Below are 22,499 nucleotides of genomic sequence, written 5' to 3' on the forward strand. Positions count from 1 at the left end.
TATTAGGTAATTTCTATTCCCATTGACTCCAATGACATTCGGCCAGGAAGGGGTCCTGAAATGTCCGGTGGCAGCCCTGCAGACAGGCATCTTTGTCCTTAGCAGTTATACATTGTCAGCTGCCTACACAATACACACATGGCTGACCTGATGCGTGATCCGCTAAACCCATCCAACTCTACATAGGACATCGGAGAAGACAGGTCACAAAATAATATTCCCACATTGTGGCATGTGTCATTCTGCAGGAATCATTCTCCGGTCAGCCATCCACTAAGGAAATCAGAATCGCAGAAACGGTGTCTGCATGGATATCTGTCACTTCAGCTGGGATACTGCTCCCCCCCATCCGGTGACAGTAAAGCGGAGAATTCTGCATTAATAGAGCAGATTCCGAGTGGAAATTGTCAACAAAAGGTCATTTTGCAAAGTGAAGTTGTTTTGAATATTTGGGAGACTGACGAATCGGAACAATTTGCAATTTGATTTGCACAAATTGCCAAAAAGAACACAAAAAACCCCACCACCATTTTACACAAAACTGAAGATTGCATTAGTCAGCTAGAGAAAGCTCAGATAAACCTCCGCTGCGGCCACACAGGTTACCCCATAATGACTATCGTACCACAAAATAGAGCACAGCCGATCAGGAAGGATTATCATAGTCTGTATAAAAGCCGAGGCAGGGAACACAGTGGTCACTTTGTAGTGAATCTGGAAAGTGAGAAGACGTCACAGCTCACAGATTAGTCACAGAGATACGGAATGAAAGCCATAAAAACACTGAAAAAAAACATTACAGACAGTGTGTGCGTCAGCACAGGAGTCCAAAACAGCTCCCATCTATTTACCCATACAGGTTCTGGTCACTGTGAGAAATGTTTCCTTAAAGAGCTTGAAAAGTGTTCAATACAGTGATGGTAAGGTAACAAGTAGAAATCACATCCAGCTCTTACCACGACTCACCAGAAACAGACGTCTCCGGGCCACGTACTTTGGGTTGGCAGCCCAAGTGCGACAGCCAGAATAAAGAACAAGACAGGAACACGACCATGTTAAAAATGATTTTATTTCCGAAAGATGGTCCGTATCACAGAGACCGAGTCATCTTTAAGATGTTTCATAAACTTCTGTGTAAAACTTTGGTAAGTTCTTTATTTCCATGCGGCCGATTCAGCATTTCCTCCAGATGCAGAAATAGCGAAATACCAACAAATTTTATTTTCTTTTTGCGCCAATTTTCAAAAGAATTCATAAATTATTTTATGTTTAATAAATATACAAGTAAAATATATCTATATATTATATGTGAGGTCGGGAGCTCTGCTCCTGCCGCTCACAACGATACAAACTGGAAAAATGATTTTTAAGACTAAAGACCTTAAAACGCGAATTCACCTTCAGTTCAGCAAGAAAGTTTCCAAGTACAAAAAGATGCTGGGGAAATCATCAGTATCATGTATTCTACTTCAGTCACATCCAAAGCTGGGGGTGAAGGAAGGGAGGGATGGAAGGGAGGGAAGAATGGAAGGGAGGAAGAGAAGAATGGAAGGGAGGAAGGGAAGAATGGAAGGGAGGAAGGGAAGGGAGGAAGGGAAGAATGGAAGGGAGGAAGGGAAGAATGGACAGAAGGGAGGGAAGAATGGAAGAGAGGGAAAAAAGGGAGGGGGGAGGAAGGGAAGAATGGAAGGAAGGGAAGAATGGAAGGGAGGGAAGAAAGGGAGGGAGGGAAGAAAGGAAGGGAGGGAAGAAAGGGAGGAAGGGAGGAAGGTAGGGAAGAAAGGAAGTGAGGGAGGGAGGGAGGGAAGGAAGTGAGGGAGGGAAGAATGGAAAAGAGGGAGAGACAAAAAGGAAGGGAGGGAGTGGAATTAGGGAGGTAAGGGAGGGAGGGAAGGAAGGACGTGAGGGAAGGAAGAATGGAAGTGATGGGGGAAGAAAGGAAGGGAAAAATGGAAGGGAGGGAGGGAAAAAAGGAAGGGAAGGAGGAAGGTGGTAAGGGAGGGAGGGAAGAAAAGAAGGAAGGAAGGGATGAAAAGTGAGGGAAAGAAAAAAAGGGAGGGAAAGTAATGAGAAGGTAGTAAGGAAGGAAAGGAGGAAGGGAAGGAAGTAACCAAAGAAGGAAGAAAGGAAGGCAGAAAGGGAGAAAATAAAGAAAGGGAAGGAAGAAAGGAAGTGAGGGAGGGGAGGAAAAAATGATGGGAGGGAAGGAAGATAGGAAGGGAGGGAGAGAAGGAGTGAGGAAGGGAGGGAACGAGGAAGGTACGGAGGAAAGGAAGGAGGGAAGTAGTAAGGAAGGGAAGGAAGGATAGACAGACAGATAGCTAGATAGATGTATCCACTCATGTTTCGCCTCGTGAGCAGAGTATGGTTGTTCCATTTGAACAATGTCTTTTAGTCCCAAATTTCCCATGTGGCTGATAATCAGTAATGTGAACCCCTGATTGCGGTGAAGCATGAGTGCGGATCCCACCCTGTTCTCTCACCCCCTGTGTGCTTTTGTCTATGCCTTATGTGATGATAATGAATGATGATGGTGTCCTCCTGACATGTCAGACGTCATTTCTCTGTTCTTTAATGGCCTCTACTGGAAAACAAAAAATTCTACCCTTGAGTTGCCGTTTTCTTCCCTTTCCGCGTCTCCATTGTCATTTAATTGCTTCTAATTTTGCTCCTTAATAATTTCGTCTTTCCTATCTCGTTTTCCTGTACTGCAGCGGAGCAACGCTGACGTCACTGCAGGCAATGGATTTTGCCACAAGGTTTTCCTGTATTCCAATGCGATGGTCTTATTGCCTTCAATGGAAGTCGTGTAGGACCATTTCCCAGCGCTGGCTGATGGCGGTGGTCTCGCACGGGTTGATCACGATCTCTCTGTTGTTTTCATCAGTGTCGCCAATGATTTCCGTATCCAGACAGAAGTGCGATGCCATGTGTTCGATGTGAGAGCCGACTTTACTCCACCTCTGACGCCAAGAAGAAAACAAAAAACGTTAAGGCCGAGCGTTAGGAGACAGGGAAAAATATTTATAGTAATCCATATTGGGAGAAAATTGTCTTAGAATTATTTAGATTTTTCATACTCTTATGCACAGTATGTCTGCGATTATTAATCTGGGGTATTATTTTATGTTTGTTGGGTATTATAATTTTATTATAATGGTGGAGACTCGTTTCTGTCACCTTGACCATGTACAAAGTATAGATTTTGTTCCCAGGATGACATATTTGGCTACACCAGGGGCGCACTGTGTGACCTTACCTGCCGACCGTCTCCATCTTTGCAGGGTAAGAGAACCACCTGGGTCCCTGGAAATAAAGTGTGCACCGACAGACACAGATCCTGCTGCCTGATCTGCTGAACCTGAGTGTAAATCCAGTCCTGGGAAACATAAGGCACAGATAACGGGAATTACTAATAGGGTTAAAATATCAATTAGCGCCACACAAATGTAACAGAACTGAATTTATCATTTACAGGGGTCCTCCAATTTAGATGATCCTTACTTTCTAGGAGGATCTTTTGACATTGAGTCGATCACAAAGCTTACTACTGCTGGGAACTCCCCCTTAGCTGAGATCTATAGGGAAACCATGCAATAATTGTTGCATTTCCCTGCAGCTCCTCCGCAGGTGAAACAAAGTATTACACAGATCTGTTATGAATGGGTAACGAGGAGGATAGCAGGACCAGGCTAAGCCACCAGAAACCAGAGAGGTTGGTAACTAAGCAGATTGCAGACTCCTGATCCTATCCACACAACTAGCAGTAGCCGTGGAGCGTACCTACGATGCCCTAGACGCCTCGGCACAGCCGGAGAGCTAACTCAGCCTAAAGCAAGAAAGGTGAAATCTAAACTGCCCCGGAGCAGGCCCCAAAGGAATAGATAGCCCCCAAACATATATTGTCAGTGAGACAAGAGGAAAACACAAACGCAGGCAGAAAAATAGACTGAGCAAATGATGGGGCCCAAACTGACTAGCCAGGACAGGAAAGGAAAGACACTGTTTGCAATCACGCAAAAAACCCTGAAAAATCCAACACGTCTGATGCACAAAAAAAAACACTGAAGTCACATGACTTCGCCCCCACTATATCAGCGCTCTGGTATATACTGAAAGCAAAGCAAAAAGAAAACAATATAACAGGGGACAGAACAAACCTGACACAAGCAGTAACATATGGGCGGTGATCCAGCACAGCCCCAGCAGGAGCAAGCTGACCCGCACAAAGCAGAGATAGACAAAACCAGATCAAATGCAAAAAGGATAGCAAATGAACCACTTAGCTGAACCATGCAGGAACAGAGCAGGAGACATCAGACCTCAGAAGGCACAGGAAGAAAATCACCAGCAGGGATTGAAGGAAGTCAGCTGTCTTAAATACACCAGTCAGAAACCCCAGATCTCCAATCGTCATCATCATTATCAGGTGGCAAGCCTCTGTCAATCTGACCAGCTCCACTACCTCCAGTAACCACCAGAAGGAGCCCAGAAAGAGAACTCGCAACACCTCTGTCAATCTGACCAGCTCCACTACCTTCAGTAACCACCAGAGGGAGCCCAGAAAGAGAATTCACAACACAGATCCCAGTCACATCAATGTTCTGTCTGTGTAATACGGGCCAGGACCTTGGGTGAAAGAGTCGTTATTTCCAGCCGCTCTCCTCTCTGGCCAAGAGGTGAGGATCCTGAGCAGAGGACTATTGCCTTAGAATTCCTTAAAGGGGGTATGTAAACGTTTTTTGGTAATGGGGAGGAAGGATTTATAGGGTCTTTTGAGCACAAATTTGGAAAAAAAAACAACTATTTTTATAATAATAATGTCCTGATTTGTTTCCCTTTCTGAGCTGTCTGTGTGTTTTGTTGCTAAGGATTTATAATCGGTTTTCATCTTCTTAGATCAATATTATTATGACACTTTTAATTGCAGAACTATCTTCTAATTGATTTGAGACGCGGCGTATGAATCATGTCACCGCACGTACGCACCTTAATTAAAGCAAAGATGTCAGGATGATGGAGGAGGAGGAAGGAAAAAGCAAACTAACATGAATATATTACTGAATGTATCATAAGGAGAAGACGCAGAAGATGAATCCCATGTGTACAGACCATTCCCCATACAGACAGATACAATATACATCGGGCGACTAGGAAAATATACGGAATAATATCAACCACACCACAAAGGAAGCGACGACCCCGCGACTATCCAAAAATAATAATTACAGATATTCCAGAACCCTGAGTAATGGCAGAAACAACTGATGAAGATGACATCAATCAATAACCACGTGCGAGAATTGTATATAGGCATAGAGGCAAAAAGTACTAACCACAATAACATAAACACACCGCGCTCCAAATTATTACGTAAAAGCTGTTTTTTATAGTGTTCACATCATCGATCGTTAGAGGATAAATCACATTTTATTGGACAAATCTCCCAATAAAAACAGGATTCTTTTTCAAAACTAAAAAACTCTGCAAATAATTATTCACAAAAGTTTCCAAATATTTTATAGATTTAAAAAAAAAACTGAAAATGGTAATTTGTCGAATCTGCAGCATTAAGTGTTCACATTATTTACTGACATCGAAAATATCTTAACAAGCCAAGATACATGTAACAAAGGAACCTTCTTAGATGTCACCTTCACAAAGCTCATACATTGAAAACTAGACGGCGAGTGGTGGTGTCTCTAATATAAATGTGAGCTATAAGAGACTGGACAATCTAAGTACAAGTAGAGTGTAATATACGGTGCAGAGAAAAGGAGGGAATATCAGAAATGACATACCATACTAATGGGACAGTAGAGAGTATCGGTGTAAGTCAGCGTACACTGGACTGATTATCTCCGCATTTAAATGGTAACAAGCATATAGTGTAATTTTTAGTCACAGTGATACATAGATTCGTGCTATGAGGAGACGTAAAAACGTACCCGTCAGAGATGTAAAGTAATGAACATTTGGTAGGTTCGTATGAACAACATGTAGGGGCAGGTGGAACATATGAGTAACTGTACACATAAGTAGTGCCCAAAAGGTGTCAGTAAAAGGATGAATTGTTTACCTTATTAGAGGTAGCGGCAGGTACACGTATGTACTCACTGACGCGGTGTCCACCGCTAGTCTAGTGGGTATCAGTAATGTGGCCATATATCTAGATTGGGGGTGGGAGCTTACATGACTCAAAACAGCCAATGGGTCTCCAAATATGGAAACCGGAAGTGACGCGGGCGGAACTATAATGGCTGTGCGTTCCAGCCGCTGTAATGTATGCGTTCCACCGTGTATTGTGGCTTGTGTCGCGTGTGAAGAACAAATGGGGGCAGGTACTTAGATAGGAGTATGGCGGAGAGGATATGAAGTGTGGTAAGAGAGAGAGAATGACAAAATTGTGCCTGAAATATCGGATAGAGGCTATGGTGGAGGTGTCCAGTGGTTCAAAAGGGAAAATCCAGATTCCATATGTGAGATGACAGAGAACTTTAAAGAGCCAAGATAGCGCTTGTGATTATGACAATCCTAGTGGGTATCACAAATCGGCGGAAATCAATGCAGTATTACAGTAGTTATATTCTTGTACATAGGAGCAGTATTATAGTAGTTATATTTTTGTACATAGGGGCAGTATTATAGTAGTTATATTCTTGTACATAGGGGCAGTATTATAGTAGTTATATTCTTGTACATAGGAGCAGTATTATAGTAGTTATATTCTTGTACATAGGGGCAGTATTATAGTAGTTATATTCTTGTACATAGGGGTAGTATTATAGTAGTTATATTCTTGACCATAGTGGGCATTATTATAGTAGCTATATTCTTGTACATAGGGGCAGTATTATAGTAGTTATATTCTTGTACATAGGGGCAGTATTATAGTAGTTATATTCTTGTACATAGGGGCAGTATTATAGTAGTTATATTCTTGTACATAGGAGCAGTATTATAGTAGTTATATTCTTGTACATAGGGGCAGTATTATAGTAGTTATATTCTTGTACATAGGAGCAGTATTATAGTAGTTATATTTTTGTACATAGGGGCAGTATTATAGTAGTTATATTCTTGTACATAGGGGCAGTATTATAGTAGTTATATTCTTGTACATAGGAGCAGTATTATAGTAGTTATATTCTTGTACATAGGGGCAGTATTATAGTAGTTATATTCTTGTACATAGGGGCAGTATTATAGTAGTTATATTCTTGACCATAGTGGGCATTATTATAGTAGCTATATTCTTGTACATAGGGGCAGTATTATAGTAGTTATATTCTTGTACATAGGGGCAGTATTATAGTAGTTATATTCTTGTACATAGGGGCAGTATTATAGTAGTTATATTCTTGTACATAGGAGCAGTATTATAGTAGTTATATTCTTGTACATAGGGGCAGTATTATAGTAGTTATATTCTTGTACATAGGAGCAGTATTATAGTAGTTATATTCTTGTACATAGGGGCAGTATTATAGTAGTTATATTCTTGTACATAGGGGCAGTATTATAGTAGTTATATTCTTGACCATAGTGGGCAGTATTATAGTAGTTATATTCTTGTACATAGGGGCAGTATTATAGTAGTTATATTCTTGTACATAGGGGCAGTATTATAGTAGTTATATTCTTGTACATAGGAGCAGTATTATAGTAGTTATATTCTTGTACATAGGGGCAGTATTATAGTAGTTATATTCTTGTACATAGGGGCAGTATTATAGTAGTTATATTCTTGACCATAGTGGGCAGTATTATAGTAGTTATATTCTTGTACATAGGGGCAGTATTATAGTAGTTATATTCTTGTACATAGGAGCAGTATTATAGTACTTATATTCTTGACCATAGGGGCAGTATTATAGTAGTTATATTCTTGACCATAGGGGCAGTATTATAGTAGTTATATTCTTGTACATAGTGGGCAGTATTATAGTGGTTATATTCTTGTACATAGGGGCAGTATTATAGTAGTTATATTCTTGTACATAGGGGCAGTATTATAGTAGTTATATTCTTGTACATAAGAGCAGTATTATAGTAGTTATATTCTTGTACATAGGGGCAGTATTATAGTAGTTATATTCTTGTGCATAGGAGCAGTATTATAGTAGTTATATTCTTGTACATAGTGGGCAGTATTATAGTAGTTATATTCTTGTACATAGGGGCAGTATTATAGTAGTTATATTCTTGTACATAGGAGCAGTATTATAGTACTTATATTCTTGACCATAGGGGCAGTATTATAGTAGTTATATTCTTGACCATAGGGGCAGTATTATAGTAGTTATATTCTTGACCATAGGGGCAGTATTATAGTAGTTATATTCTTGTACATAGGAGCAGTATTATAGTAGTTATATTCTTGTACATAGGGGCAGTATTATAGTAGTTATATTCTTGTACATAGGGGCAGTATTATAGTAGTTATATTCTTGACCATAGTGGGCAGTATTATAGTAGTTATATTCTTGTACATAGGGGCAGTATTATAGTAGTTATATTCTTGTACATAGGAGCAGTATTATAGTACTTATATTCTTGACCATAGGGGCAGTATTATAGTAGTTATATTCTTGACCATAGGGGCAGTATTATAGTAGTTATATTCTTGTACATAGTGGGCAGTATTATAGTGGTTATATTTTTGTACATAGGGGCAGTATTATAGTAGTTATATTTTTGTACATAGGGGCAGTATTATAGTAGTTATATTCTTGTACATAGGGGCAGTATTATAGTAGTTATATTCTTGTACATAAGAGCAGTATTATAGTAGTTATATTCTTGTACATAGGGGCAGTATTATAGTAGTTATATTCTTGTGCATAGGAGCAGTATTATAGTAGTTATATTCTTGTACATAGTGGGCAGTATTATAGTAGTTATATTCTTGTACATAGGGGCAGTATTATAGTAGTTATATTCTTGTACATAGGAGCAGTATTATAGTACTTATATTCTTGACCATAGGGGCAGTATTATAGTAGTTATATTCTTGACCATAGGGGCAGTATTATAGTAGTTATATTCTTGACCATAGGGGCAGTATTATAGTAGTTATATTCTTGTACATAGTGGGCAGTATCATAGTGGTTATATTCTTGTACATAGGGGCAGTATTATGGTAGTTATATTCTTGTATATAGGGGCAGTATTATAGTAGTTATATTCTTGTACATAGGAGCAGTATTATAGTAGTTATATTCTTGTATATAGGGGCAGTATTATAGTAGTTATATTCTTGTACATAGGGGCAGTATTATAGTAGTTATATTCTTGTACATAGGAGCAGTGTTATAGTAGTTACAGTATATTCTTGTACGTAGAAGCAGTATTACAGTATTTAATTCCAATCAGTAAAAAATATACATAAGCTAATCCCAGTCTTTTCTGTATGATTTGTTACAGCACTAGAGATATTTGTAGTCAATAGCTGGAACATGGGGTTAATGAATCCACAATCACATTGTGCTGCGCTTCACGCAGTCTGTGGACAGTTCGGCACTCCGCGCTGTCATCTTGCTCTTACAATGACTTTCACTATCTTATAATAAATGTGACAGCCTTCCCGGAAATAGCTGTGATAAACGGTCAATGAACAAGCATTTAGAGAAATGAATTCTTCACAATGATATCAGTCTGAGCTGTGGATTTCTGTTGAACCCATTTACATTTATGTGCAAAGAATTAAATGAGATCGTGGAGGTAAAGTACAATTTATGCCGCTCTGTCACCTGCTCATGGCTGCGGGTTAAATGGATATAATCGGAAAACGCGGCTAATAAATAAACCTGTTGAAGGTTACATCATATGTCATGGTCGTATAGGATGGTATATAAATCTGTATGTAGTGAGCTCCCCCTAGTGGTGGCTGTATAAATCTGTATGTAGTGAGCTCCCTCTTGTGGTGGCTGTATAAATCTGTATGTAGTGAGCTCCCCCTAGTGGTGGCTGTATAAATCTGTATGTAGTGAGCTCCTCCTAGTAGTGGCTGTATAAATCTGTATGTAGTGAGCTCCCTCTAGTAGTGACTGTATAAATCTATATAAGGTGAGTTCCCTCTAGTGGTGTGTAATGTAAAATGTCTGTAAAGTATGATGTTTTGTGTTGGAACCTTCTAGAACCATTCTATAAGAAAGTAGCCTGTCAGCTTTTGCAGCTCCCTCCTTCCCCCCTCCTTAACAGCTCTGTGCCTGCATTTGGTAACAGGACACCGATCATTTCCTGTGAGCTAGGAATGTTAATTAAGCTGAGTGGAGAGCATGTCTTTGTTTAAAACCAGGGATTTGAATGCAGCTATGGGAAGTAATAAAACAAGTCATATTGCGAAAACCATACATCTCAGAGATATAATAACCATATCACTGTGTAGGCAACGAAACCAGCTTACCAATCTCTAAATTTCATCATCCTAATCACTCCGGAAACTGAGATATGGATTGCTCCCAAATGGAGTGTCTTAATTATGGCATGCTTGGTGTTTTTGGATTCTATTCGGTAAATCACAAACAATGATGCCCTATGTGTGTTGGTACAGGCTTTTCTCGTTTAGATATAGTTATTCTAAGTTTTGTAGCCAAATCATAACTTAGAGAAAAGGGGGTTGGACCTCACCAGACCGCCCATTTCGTGAGGTCACAGACCCTAGGCTATAAGGTATTCCCTACCAAATTCCAGTCAGTTGGAGCTGGAGTTCTGATGCTGAACAGACCTACCCCATGTCTTGGGATGTTTGGTTGCGGCCCATCCCCCAGCCACATGGTCTGCCTAATACCACCTAAGCACATGTAAGTGTTACTCTGCCTTTTAATCCTTGTTGTTTTCATATATTTGTATTGTACATATTTAATGTCTCAACTTTATAGCAACTTTTATCTATGTAATCACTGCCCTATTGGGAATAAAGGATAAAATCTATTAGCTCTGTCTCCATGCTCTAAGAAACGAACTATGCGCCTTTTTTTTAGATAATTACGCTACTGTTCGGGTTGGCTTCGAACCCCTCTATTAAGTCTATAACTTAAGTGGAGAAACCAGGAGCTGGTGGCAGCGTGGTGTGGGTGGTTGGTTAGGCTAGTTGGCAGTCCAGAAGGGTATTATATTGCTGAAGGAGTGGTTGAGGCCACAGCATTGATAATTCCCTTACTGCAGTAGTCTAATTGGTCGTGCACAACAAGCAGCCTGTCCGGCGACTAATTATCCTAGGTGCAGTTCCCTGACTGACCTGAGGGTAAGGGGGCGCCGGAGAGCTGCGAGTTCCAAAGTGGAACTGAGAAAGTGGGATATACATAAATCACCGCAGTTCTTGGAAGGTTGTTAGAAGTGGTGGGGCGTCCAAAATACCCCCCTGCGGTAAATTGTTAGAGCAAGATTAGCTTGCTGTGTGTTGGTCACACGGTACCAGTGGTGGGATAACTAAGATAAGCCCCCACTGTGCCTGTGATAGCCGTGTGCCGGTAGTGCGTCGCGTCCCTCTGTCCGCTGACATACCCGTGGCGGAAGTGGGATTGTGATGTATTGGTGGCACCGGCCGTGCTGTTCGTCACATGGTGGTTATAAAAATCTGTATGTAGGGAGCTCCCTCTAATGGTGGCTGTATAAAGCTGTATGTAATAAGATCCCCTGAGTGATGACTGTATAAATCTCTTTATAGTGAGCTCCCCATAGTGGTGGCTGTATAAATCTGTAAGTAGTGAGCTCCCCCTAGTGGAGGATGTATAAATCTGTATGTATTGAGCTTCCCCTAGTGGAGGATGTATAAATCTGTATGTAGTGAGCTCCTCCTAGTGGTGGCTGTATAAATCTGTATATAGTGAGCTCCTCCTAGTGGTGGCCATAAATCTGTGTGTAGTGAGCTCCCTCTAGTGGTGGCTGTATAAATCTGTATGTAGTGAGCTCCTCTTAGTGGTGGCCATATACAGTGGGGCAAAAAAGTATTTAGTCTGTCAGCAATAGTGCAAGTTCCACCACTTAAAAAGATGAGAGGTGTCTGTAATTTACATCATAGGTAGACCTCAACTATGGGAGACAAACTGAGAAAAAAAAATCCAGAAAATCACATTGTCTGTTTTTTTTCATTTTATTTGCATATTATGGTGGAAAATAAGTATTTGGTCAGAAACAAAATTTCATCTCAATACTTTGTGATATATCCTTTGTTGGCAATGACAGAGGTCAAACGTTTTCTGTAAGTCTTCACAAGGTTGCCACACACTGTTGTTGGTATGTTGGCCCATTCCTCCATGCAGATCTCCTCTAGAGCAGTGATGTTTTTGGCTTTTCGCTTGGCAACACGGACTTTCAACTCCCTCCAAAGGTTTTCTATAGGGTTGAGATCTGGAGACTGGCTAGGCCACTCCAGGACCTTGAAATGCTTCTTACGAAGCCACTCCTTCGTTTCCCTGGCGGTGTGCTTTGGATCATTGTCATGTTGAAAGATCCAGCCACGTTTCATCTTCAATGCCCTTGCTGATGGAAGGAGGTTTGCACTCAAAATCTCACGATACATGGCCCCATTCATTCTTTCATGTACCCGGATCAGTCGTCCTGGCCCCTTTGCAGAGAAACAGCCCCAAAGCATGATGTTTCCACCACCATGCTTTACAGTAGGTATGGTGTTTGATGGATGCAACTCAGTATTCTTTTTCCTCCAAACACGACAAGTTGTGTTTCTACCAAACAGTTCCAGTTTGGTTTCATCAGACCATAGGACATTCTCCCAAAACTCCTCTGGATCATCCAAATGCTCTCTAGCAAACTTCAGACGGGCCCGGACATGTACAGGCTTAAGCAGTGGGACACGTCTGGCACTGCAGGATCTGAGTCCATGGTGGCGTAGTGTGTTACTTATGGTAGGCCTTGTTACATTGGTCCCAGCTCTCTGCAGTTCATTCACTAGGTCCCCCCGCGTGGTTCTGGGATTTTTGCTCACCGTTCTTGTGATCATTCTGACCCCACGGGGTGGGATTTTGCGTGGAGCACCAGATCGAGGGAGATTATCAGTGGTCTTGTATGTCTTCCATTTTCTAATTATTGCTCCCACAGTTGATTTCTTCACTCCAAGCTGGTTGGCTATTGCAGATTCAGTCTTCCCAGCCTGGTGCAGGGCTACAATTTTGTTTCTGGTGTCCTTTGACAGCTCTTTGGTCTTCACCATAGTGGAGTTTGGAGTCAGACTGTTTGAGGGTGTGCACAGGTGTCTTTTTCTACTGATAACAAGTTTAAACAGGTGCCATTACTACAGGTAATGAGTGGAGGAAAGAGGAGACTCTTAAAGAAGAAGTTACAGGTCTGTGAGAGCCAGAAATCTTGATTGCTTGTTTCTGACCAAATACTTATTTTCCACCATAATATGCAAATAAAATGAAAAAAAAACAGACAATGTGATTTTCTGGATTTTTTTTTCGCAGTTTGTCTCCCATAGTTGAGGTCTACCTATGATGTAAATTACAGACGCCTCTCATGTTTTTAAGTGGTGGAACTTGCACTATTGCTGACTGACTAAATACTTTTTTTCCCCACTGTAAATCTGTGTGCAGTGAGCTCCCTCTAGTGGTGGCTGTATAAACCTGTATGTAGTAAGCTCCTCCTAGTGGTGGCTGTATAAATCTGTGTGCAGTGAGCTCCCTCTAGTGGTGGCTGTATAAACCTGTATGTAGTAAGCTCCTCCTAGTGGTGGCTGTATAAATCTGTGTGTAGTGAGCTCCCTCTAGTGGTGGCTGTATAAATCTGTATGTAGTGATCTCCCTCTAGTGGTTGATGTATAAATCTGTATGTAGTGAGCTCCTCCTAGTGGTGACTGTATAAATCTGTATGCAGTGAGCTCCTCCTAGTGGTGACTGTATAAATCTGTATGCAGTGAGCTCCTCCTAGTGGTGGCTGTATAAATCTGTATGTAGTGAGCTCCTCCTAGTGGTGGCCATATAAATCTGTGTGTAGTGAGCTCCCTCTAGTGGTGGCTGTATAAATCTGTATGTAGTAATCTCCCTCTAGTGGTGGATGTATAAATCTGTATTTAGTGTGCTCCTCTTAGTGGTGACTGTATAAATCTGTATCTAGTGAGCTCCCCTAGTGGTGACTGTATAAATCTGTATGCAGTGAGCTCCCTCTAGCGGTGACTTTATAAGTTTGTAAGTAGTCAGCTCCCCCTAGTGGAGGATGCATAAATCTATATGTAGTGAGCTCCCTCTTCTGGTGGATGTATAAATCTGTATGTAGTGTGCTCCCCCTAGTGGTGACTGTATAAATTTGTATGTAGTGAGATCCTCCTAGTGGCGGCTGCAGGTACAGTTGTGGCCAAAAGTATTGACACCCCTGCAATTCTGTCAGATAGTACTCAGTTTATTCCTGAAAATGATTGCTAACCCAAATTCTTTGGTATTATTATCTTCATTTAATTTGTATTAAGTGAAAAAACACAAAAGAGAATGAAGCAAAACATTGATCATTTCACACAAAACTCCAAAAATGGGCCAGATAAAAGTATTAGTACCCTCAGCCTAATACTTGGTTGCACAACCTTTAGCCAAAATAACTGTGACCAACCGCTTCCGGTAACCATCAATGAGTTTCTTACAATGCTCTGCTGGAATTTTAGACCATTCTTCTTTGGCAAACTACTCCAGGTCCCTGATATTTGAAGGGTGCCTTCTCCAAACTGCCATTTTTAGATCTCTCCACAGGTGTTCTATGGGATTCAGGTCTGGACTCATTGCTGGCCACCTTAGAAGTCTCCAGTGCTTTCTCTCAAACCATTTTCTAGTGCTTTTTGAACTGTGTTTTGGGTCATTGTCTGGAAGACCCATGACCTCTGAGGGAGACCCAGCTTTCTCACACTGGGCCCAACGTTATGCTGTAAAATTTGTTGGTAGTCTTCAGACTTTGTAATGCCATGCACACGGTCAAGCAGTCCAGTGCCAGAGGCAGCAAAGCAACCCGAAAACATCAGGGAACCTCTGCCATGTTTGACTGTAGGGACCTTGTTCTTTTCTTTGAATGCCTCTTTTTTTTCTCCTGTAAACTCTATGTTGATGCCTTTGCCCAAAAAGCTCTACTTTTGTCTCATCTGACCAGAGAACATTCTTCTAAAACGTTTTAGGCTTTTTCAGGTAAGTTTTGGCAAACTCCAGCCTGGCTTTTTTATGTCTCGGGGTAAGAAGTGGGGTCTTCCTGGGTCTCCTACCATACAGTCCCTTTTCATTCAGACGCCGACGGATAGTACGGGTTGACACTGTTGTACCCTCGGACTGCAGGGCAGCTTGAACTTGTTTGGATGTTAGTTGAGGTTCTTTATCCAACAGCCGCATAATCTTGCGTTGAAATCTCTTGTCAATTTTTCTTTTCCGTCCACATCTAGGGAGGTTAGCCACAGTGCCATGGGCTTTACACTTCTTGATGACACTGTGCACGGTAGACACAGGAACATTCAGATCTTTGGAGATGGACTTGTAGCCTTGAGATTGCTCATGCTTCCTCACAATTTGGTTTCTCAAGTCCTCAGACAGTTCTTTGGTCTTTCTTTTCTCCATGCTCAATGTGGTACACACAAGGACACAGGACAGAGGTTGAGTCAACTTTAATCCATGTCAACTGGCTGCAAGTGTGATTTACTTATTGCCAACACCTGTTAGGTGCCACAGGTAAGTTACAGGTGCTGTTAGTTACACAAATTAGAGAAGTATCACATGATTTTTCGAACAGTGCCAATACTTTTGTCCACCCTCTTTTTTATGTTTGGTGTGGAATTATATCCAATTTGGCTTTAGGACAATTCTTTTTGTGTTTTCATTTAAGACAAATTAAATGAAGATAATAATAACAAAGAATTTGTGTTAGCAATCATTTTCAGGAAGAAACTGAGTATTATCTGACAGAATTGCAGGGGTGTCAATACTTTTGGGCACAACTGTATATACCGTGTAATGTTTTGATTTCCTCTTTAGCAGAAGATTTGGAACTTTGCGTCAGTGTAATAATAATAATTATATTAGATATGTTAAGAAATTGACCAGCGCTGAATTTGGAGTCGTCAGCATTGCAGGGCTGTACAGTGTATGGGACTTTTTTCTACACATATATTAGTTGCACGGCATTCAGCTCACAGTATATGATAATCTCTAGAACCAATTTGGCCATCACCGAATTTGAGGATAATTAGTTTTGCAGCCACCGGTGAGTGATACATTGTTGCAGGAGATACGTGGGTTATCGAGCAGGGAAATCAGTGTGGCTGCGGCTGACGTTCCCAGCGCACTGGACATTTATGGGACGCTCCCCCTGAATGGCGCTGACCCAGCGTTTGTTACACGAGTGAGCCGGGCGATCTATTAATCTGCTGGTAATAGGAAACTGGAATTAGAAACGTGGCCGCAACAATCGGCAGAGATGGAGCTTTGTACACAGCGTCCGGAGCCGGGGAAGAGCTGACACCATGAATCTCCGGCTTTATGATATAATTGGAGGTCAGCGCGGGCCGTGGATTCACTATATGTGTCAGGAAGACAAGCGCAGGAACGTCAGGTAATGGATTGTGATAAGTGCAGCAAATAATTCCACATTTACTCGGCAGCGCAGAACCCGGAGATCAGAGAATAAAGCAATCTCAGCAGTTTATCTGTCAGTGTAAGGAGCAATATACTTCCTTTATCTCCACGGTTTATCTGTCCTCACACTGTACAGGAGGAAGCAGCAGCACAGAGTCAGCGACCGCGATTCTTTCTTGGGAGGTTTGCCGTTCTCCATCTACTATTACAGCTTGTAGGGGACCCCGTCCCCAGGACTCGCAATATTAAAGAGTAACAAGAACCCTTTAATTATGAGCAGATGGGTGGGATTCCAGGTCCTGGGACCCCACAGATCGCTCAAAAGATGTCTGAGAATTGCACAAATCAGGAGACAGGAGAGCGCACAGCGCAGCACAGATCAGGAGACGGGAGAGTGCACAGCGCAGCACAGATCAGGAGACGGGAGAGTGCACAGCGCAGCACAGATCAGGAGACGGGAGAGTGCACAGCGCAGCACAGATCAGGAGACGGGAGAGTGCACAGCGCAGCACAGATCAGGAGACGGGAGAGTGCACAGCGCAGCACAGATCAGGAGACGGGAGAGTGCACAGTGCAGCACAGATCAGGAGACAGGAGAGTGCACAGTGCAGCACAGATCAGGAGACAGGAGAGTGCACAGCGCAGCACAGATCAGGAGACAGGAGAGCGCACAGCGCAGCACAGATCAGGAGACAGGAGAGTGCACAGTGCAGCAAAGATCAGGAGACAGGAGAGTGCACAGCGCAGCACAGATCAGGAGACAGGAGAGTGCACAGTGCAGCACAGATCAGGAGATAGGAGAGTGCACAGTGCAGCAAAGATCAGGAGACAGGAGAGTGCACAGTGCAGCACAGATCAGGAGACAGGAGAGTGCACAGTGGAGCACAGATCAAGAGACAGGAGAGCGCACAGCGCAGCACAGATCAGGAGAGCGCACAGCGCAGCACAGATCAGGAGACAGGAGAGCGCACAGCGCAGCACAGATCAGGAGACAGGAGAGTGCACAATGCAGCACAGATCAAGAGACAGGAAAGCGCACAGCGCAGCACAGATCAGGAGAGTGCACAGCGCAGCACAGATCAGGAGACAGGAGAGCGCACAGCGCAGCACAGATCAGGAGATAGGAGAGTGCACAGTGAAGCGCAGATCAGGAGACAGGAGAGTGCACAGTGGAGCATATAGATCAGGAGACAGGAGAGCGCACAGTGCAGCACAGAGCAGGAGACAGGAGAGTGCACAGTGGAGCACACAGATCAGGAGACAGGAGAGCGCACAGCGCAGCACAGATCAGGAGACAGGAGAGCGCACAGCGCAGCACAGATCAGGAGACAGGAGAGCGCACAGCGCAGCACAGATCAGGAGACAGGAGAGCGCACAGTGCAGCACAGATCAGGAGACAGGAGAGTGCACAGTGGAGCACACAGATCAGGAGACAGAAGAGCGCACAGTGGAGCACACAGATCAGGAGACAGGAGAGCGCACAGCGCAGCACAGATCAGGAGAGTGCACAGTGCAGCACAGATCAGGAGACAGGAGAGCGCGCAGCACAGATCAGGAGACAGGACAGTGCACAGTGCAGCACAGATCAGGAGACAGGAGAGTGCACAGTGGAGCATACAGATCAGGAGACAGGAGAGCGCGCAGCACAGATCAGGAGACAGGAGAGAGCGCAGCGCAGCACAGATCAGGAGACAGGAGAGTGCACAGTGGAGCACAGATCAGGAGACAGGAGAGTGCACAGTGCAGCACAGATCAGGAGACAGGAGAGTGCACAGTGGAGCACAGATCAGGAGACAGGAGAGCGCACAGCGGAGCACAGATCAGGAGACAGGAGAGCGCACAGCGCAGCACAGATCAGGAGACAGGAGAGCGCACAGCGCAGCACAGATCAGGAGACAGGAGAGCGCACAGCGCAGCACAGATCAGGAGACAGGAGAGCGCACAGCGCAGCACAGATCAGGAGACAGGAGAGCGCACAGCGCAGCACAGATCAGGAGACAGGAGAGTGCACAGTGGAACATACAGAACAGGAGACAGGAGAGCGCACAGCGCAGCACAGATCAGGAGATAGGAGAGTGCACAGTGGAGCACAGATCAGGAGACAGGAGAGCGCACAGTGCAGCACAGATCAGGAGACAGGAGAGCGCACAGCGCAGCACAGATCAGGAGACAGGAGAGCGCACAGCGCAGCACAGATCAGGAGACAGGAGAGTGCACAGCGCAGCACAGATCAGGAGACAGGAGAGTGCACAGCGCAGCACAGATCAGGAGACAGGAGAGCGCACAGCGCAGCACAGATCAGGAGACAGGAGAGCGCACAGCGCAGCACAGATCAGGAGAGCGCACAGCGCAGCACAGATCAGGAGATAGGAGAACGCACAGCACAGATCAGGAGACAGGAGAGTGCACAGTGGAGCACAGATCAGGAGACAGGAGAGTGCACAGCGCAGCACAGATCAGGAGACAGAAGAGCGCACAGCACAGCACAGATCAGGAGACAGGAGAGTGCACAGTGGAGCACAGATCAGGAGACAGGAGAGTGCACAGCGCAGCACAGATCAGGAGATAGGAGGGTGCACAGTGCTGCACAGATCAGGAGACAGGAGAATGCACATTGAAGCGCAGATCAGGAGACAGGAGAGCGCACAGCGCAGCACAGATCAGGAGACAGGAGAACGCACAGCGCAGCACAGATTAGGAGACAGGAGAACGCACAGCGCAGCACAGATCAGGAGACAGGAGAGTGCACAGTGCAGCAAAGATCAGGAGACAGGAGAGTGCACAGCGCAGCACAGATCAGGAGATAGGAGGGTGCACAGTGCTTCACAGATCAGGAGACAGGAGAGTGCACAGAGCAGCACAGATCAGGAGGTAGGAGGGTGCACAGTGAAGCGCAGATAAGGAGACAGGAGAGCGCACAGCGCAGCACAGATCAGGAGAGCGCACAGCGCAGCACAGATCAGGAGACAGGAGAACGCGCAGCACAGATCAGGAGACAGGAGAGTGCACAGCGCAGCAAAGATCAGGAGACAGGAGAGCGCACAGTGGAGCATACAGATCAGGAGACAGGAGGGTGCACAGTGCAGCACAGATCAGGAGACAGGAGAACGCACAGTGGAGCATACAAATCAGGAGACAGGAGAGCGTGCAGCACAGATCAGGAGACAGGAGAGTGCACAGTGGAGCATACAGATCAGGAGACAGAAGAGTGCACAGCGCAGCACAGATCAAGAGATAGGAGGGTGCACAGTGCAGCACAGATCAGGAGACAGGAGAATGCACAGCGCAGCACAGATCAGGAGACAGGAGAGTGCACAGATCAGGAGACAGGAGAGTGCACAGTGGAGCATACAGATCAGGAGACAGGAGAGCGCACAGTGAAATGCAGATCAGGAGACAGGAGAACGCACAGTGCAGCACAGATCAGGAGACAGGAGAGAGCACAGCGCAGCACAGATCAGGAGACAGGAGAGAGCACAGCGCAGCACAGATCAGGAGACAGGAGAGCGCACAGCGCAGCACAGATCAGGAGACAGGAGAGCGCACAGTGAAGCGCAGATCAGGAGACAGGAGAGCGCACAGCGCAGCACAGGACAGGAGAGTGCACAGTGCAGCGCAGATCAGGAGACAGGAGAGAGCACAGCGCAGCACAGATCAGGAGACAGGAGAGTGCACAGTGCAGCGCAGATCAGGAGACAGGAGAGCGCACAGTGAAGCGCAGATCAGGAGACAGGAGAGCGCACAGCGCAACACAGATCAGTAGATAGGAGAGTGCACAACGCTGCACAGATCAGGAGACAGGAGAGCACACAGTGCAGCACAGATCAGGAGATAGGAGAGTGCACAGCGGAGCACAGATCAGGAAACAGGAGAGTGCACAGTGGAGCACAGATCAGGAGACAGGAGAGTGCACAGCACAGCACAGATCAGGAGATAGGAGAGTGCACAGAGCAGCACAGATCAGGAGACAGGAGAATGCACAGTGCAACACAGATGCATTAGAAAGCAAATGACTTTATATACCATGCACTCTGTTTTTTTTCTCTAATTAAAGGGGCTAAAACTTATAAAAGATCCCCCAAAAATTTAGCTATTCTTTAAATTTATTAATTTTATATTATTAAAGGGAAACGGTCACGTCCCCAAACGCTGTTAACCCCATATCTACAAATTAACAGCATTTTTTTTTACAGGTTCCCTTTAAATAGATCCTAGACATAATAAAGCTGGTGTATTTTCTTTGAAAAATTAATGACAAAATGGCTGAATAATGCTTTTTGAACATTTGATCACAATTTCCACCCATCTAGTCTGATTGCCACCCTCTCAATGTGCCTCCTTCCTGTTTATCCTGAATCTCCATCCACTTAGTGGTCTGATTCACAGCAACTCAGTGCCTTACCTCCCTGATGGACAGCCCCTCTTCATTTCCCCTCCTCCCTGCCATTGAATATCTGCCCTTTAGTTGGATTGCTAGTGCCTTAGTGTCCCTCCTTCCTGCTGCTGCTAAATATCTGCCCACCTAGACTGATTGACAGCTCCTCAATGTCCCTCCTCCATGCAGATGAATATTCACCCTTTAGCCTGATTGATGGCTCTTCAGTGTCCCTCCTCCCTGCAGCTGAATATTCATCCTTTAGCCTGATTGACAGCTCCTCAGTGCCCCTCCTACCTGCAGTTGAATATCCACCCTTTAGCCTGATTGACGGCTCTTCAGTGTCCCTCCTCCCTGCAGTTGAATATCCACCCTTTAGCCTCATGGACAGCTTCTCCTCAGTAAGTTTCTTTCCCGCTGATGCTAAAATCTCACATTGCTCAAGTACAAGCTGTATGGGCAGAGACTGAATACGGGTGCAATGAGCTTTCTCACTCTATAGCTGTACTCAAACAATGCTCATTTTGATATCTACACCACATAGCAATTCTGACATTGATTTTCAAAGTAAGTACATCAGCCCCATTAGATATAGATTTGTATTTAATAATGTATACAGTTTATTTTGTAAAATATGGTGACAAATCTGGTTCAAAACAAATCTGTCACCATATTACATAATGCAAAATGTGCACATAATTAAATAGATCTCAATACGCCCAGAGAAGCAGGTGTACTTACTTGAAAATCCATATAAGGATAGTTTTATAAGGATGCTGAGGTTAAAATGAGTATTTCAAAGTCTAGCTAGAGCTCCAGTCTTTTCCTAAAGGATTCTATAGCCATACTTACATAAATTCCCACCATAAGTACACCAGATTCATCAGGTCACTTTTTGGAAAATTTTAAATAAGAAAATCATCCATACTCAGGACTCTTCCCACGACCGCTGCAGCCAATGATAAACTGCATCAGCGATATGAAAAAAATGTCATTGCAGGGGTTGGGACTATACACATACAAGCACAGGAGCCACGGAAGCTCCATGGGATTTTTACTTTGTTTGCCCTATTCACAGCAGCAAATTTGCAGAAATGAATTTGTACTAGAGTTTCTAGTGGTTTTGCTATGGAAATCTTTCACAGCATTTCCAATTCCCTTGGAAGGGTATTACGCCCATGATGTGTTGTGATTCATTTCTTAAACTCTCTGTAAAGGTCAGAGTTCTGTTTTCCATAGACCCAGAATATTCAGTCAAAGACAAACTACAAAATCCAGGCTGCCAGCAGCTACCACTAGGGGGAGCATGGGAGCCACATACAGTTTTCTCATTGGGCTCAATGTGTATACAGGAGGCTCCTCAGCTCCCCCTAGTGGCGGCTGAATGAAGTCTGAATTTTAAGTTATCCCCTATGGTTGGAAACTGGAGAACCAAGAGAAAAAAAAACATCATTCTGCTAAACAACGATCCCTGACCTCAGCGTAGTAATAAAACAATCATTGAGCCATCATCTACAGCAGGGTCTGACAGGGGACAAGAATCTGAGACTCCTCGTTATCAATAA

At 43.9% G+C, this 22,499-nt stretch overlaps 1 protein-coding gene across 1 annotated transcript in view; it reads right to left on the reverse strand.

Annotated features, from left to right (window-relative positions):
* Nucleotides 1–1,051: 1,051 nt before the first annotated feature.
* GALNT14 (polypeptide N-acetylgalactosaminyltransferase 14) overlaps nucleotides 1,052–22,499 on the reverse strand; it is a 531,963-nt gene continuing 510,515 nt past the window's right edge. Inside the window, exons 14-15 of the mRNA XM_073556362.1 lie at nucleotides 3,260–3,379; nucleotides 1,052–2,963 (exon numbers count right to left, since the gene is read on the reverse strand). Of these exons, the coding sequence (XP_073412463.1) occupies nucleotides 2,796–2,963; nucleotides 3,260–3,379 (288 nt within the window). The 3' untranslated portion in view covers nucleotides 1,052–2,795. The remainder of the gene's footprint in view (nucleotides 2,964–3,259; nucleotides 3,380–22,499) is intronic.

The sequence above is a fragment of the Dendrobates tinctorius genome, unplaced genomic scaffold, assembly GCF_039654945.1.
Source record: "Dendrobates tinctorius isolate UK_male_01 unplaced genomic scaffold, ASM3965494v1 ptg000232l, whole genome shotgun sequence".
NCBI classification, from domain to species: domain Eukaryota; kingdom Metazoa; phylum Chordata; class Amphibia; order Anura; family Dendrobatidae; genus Dendrobates; species Dendrobates tinctorius.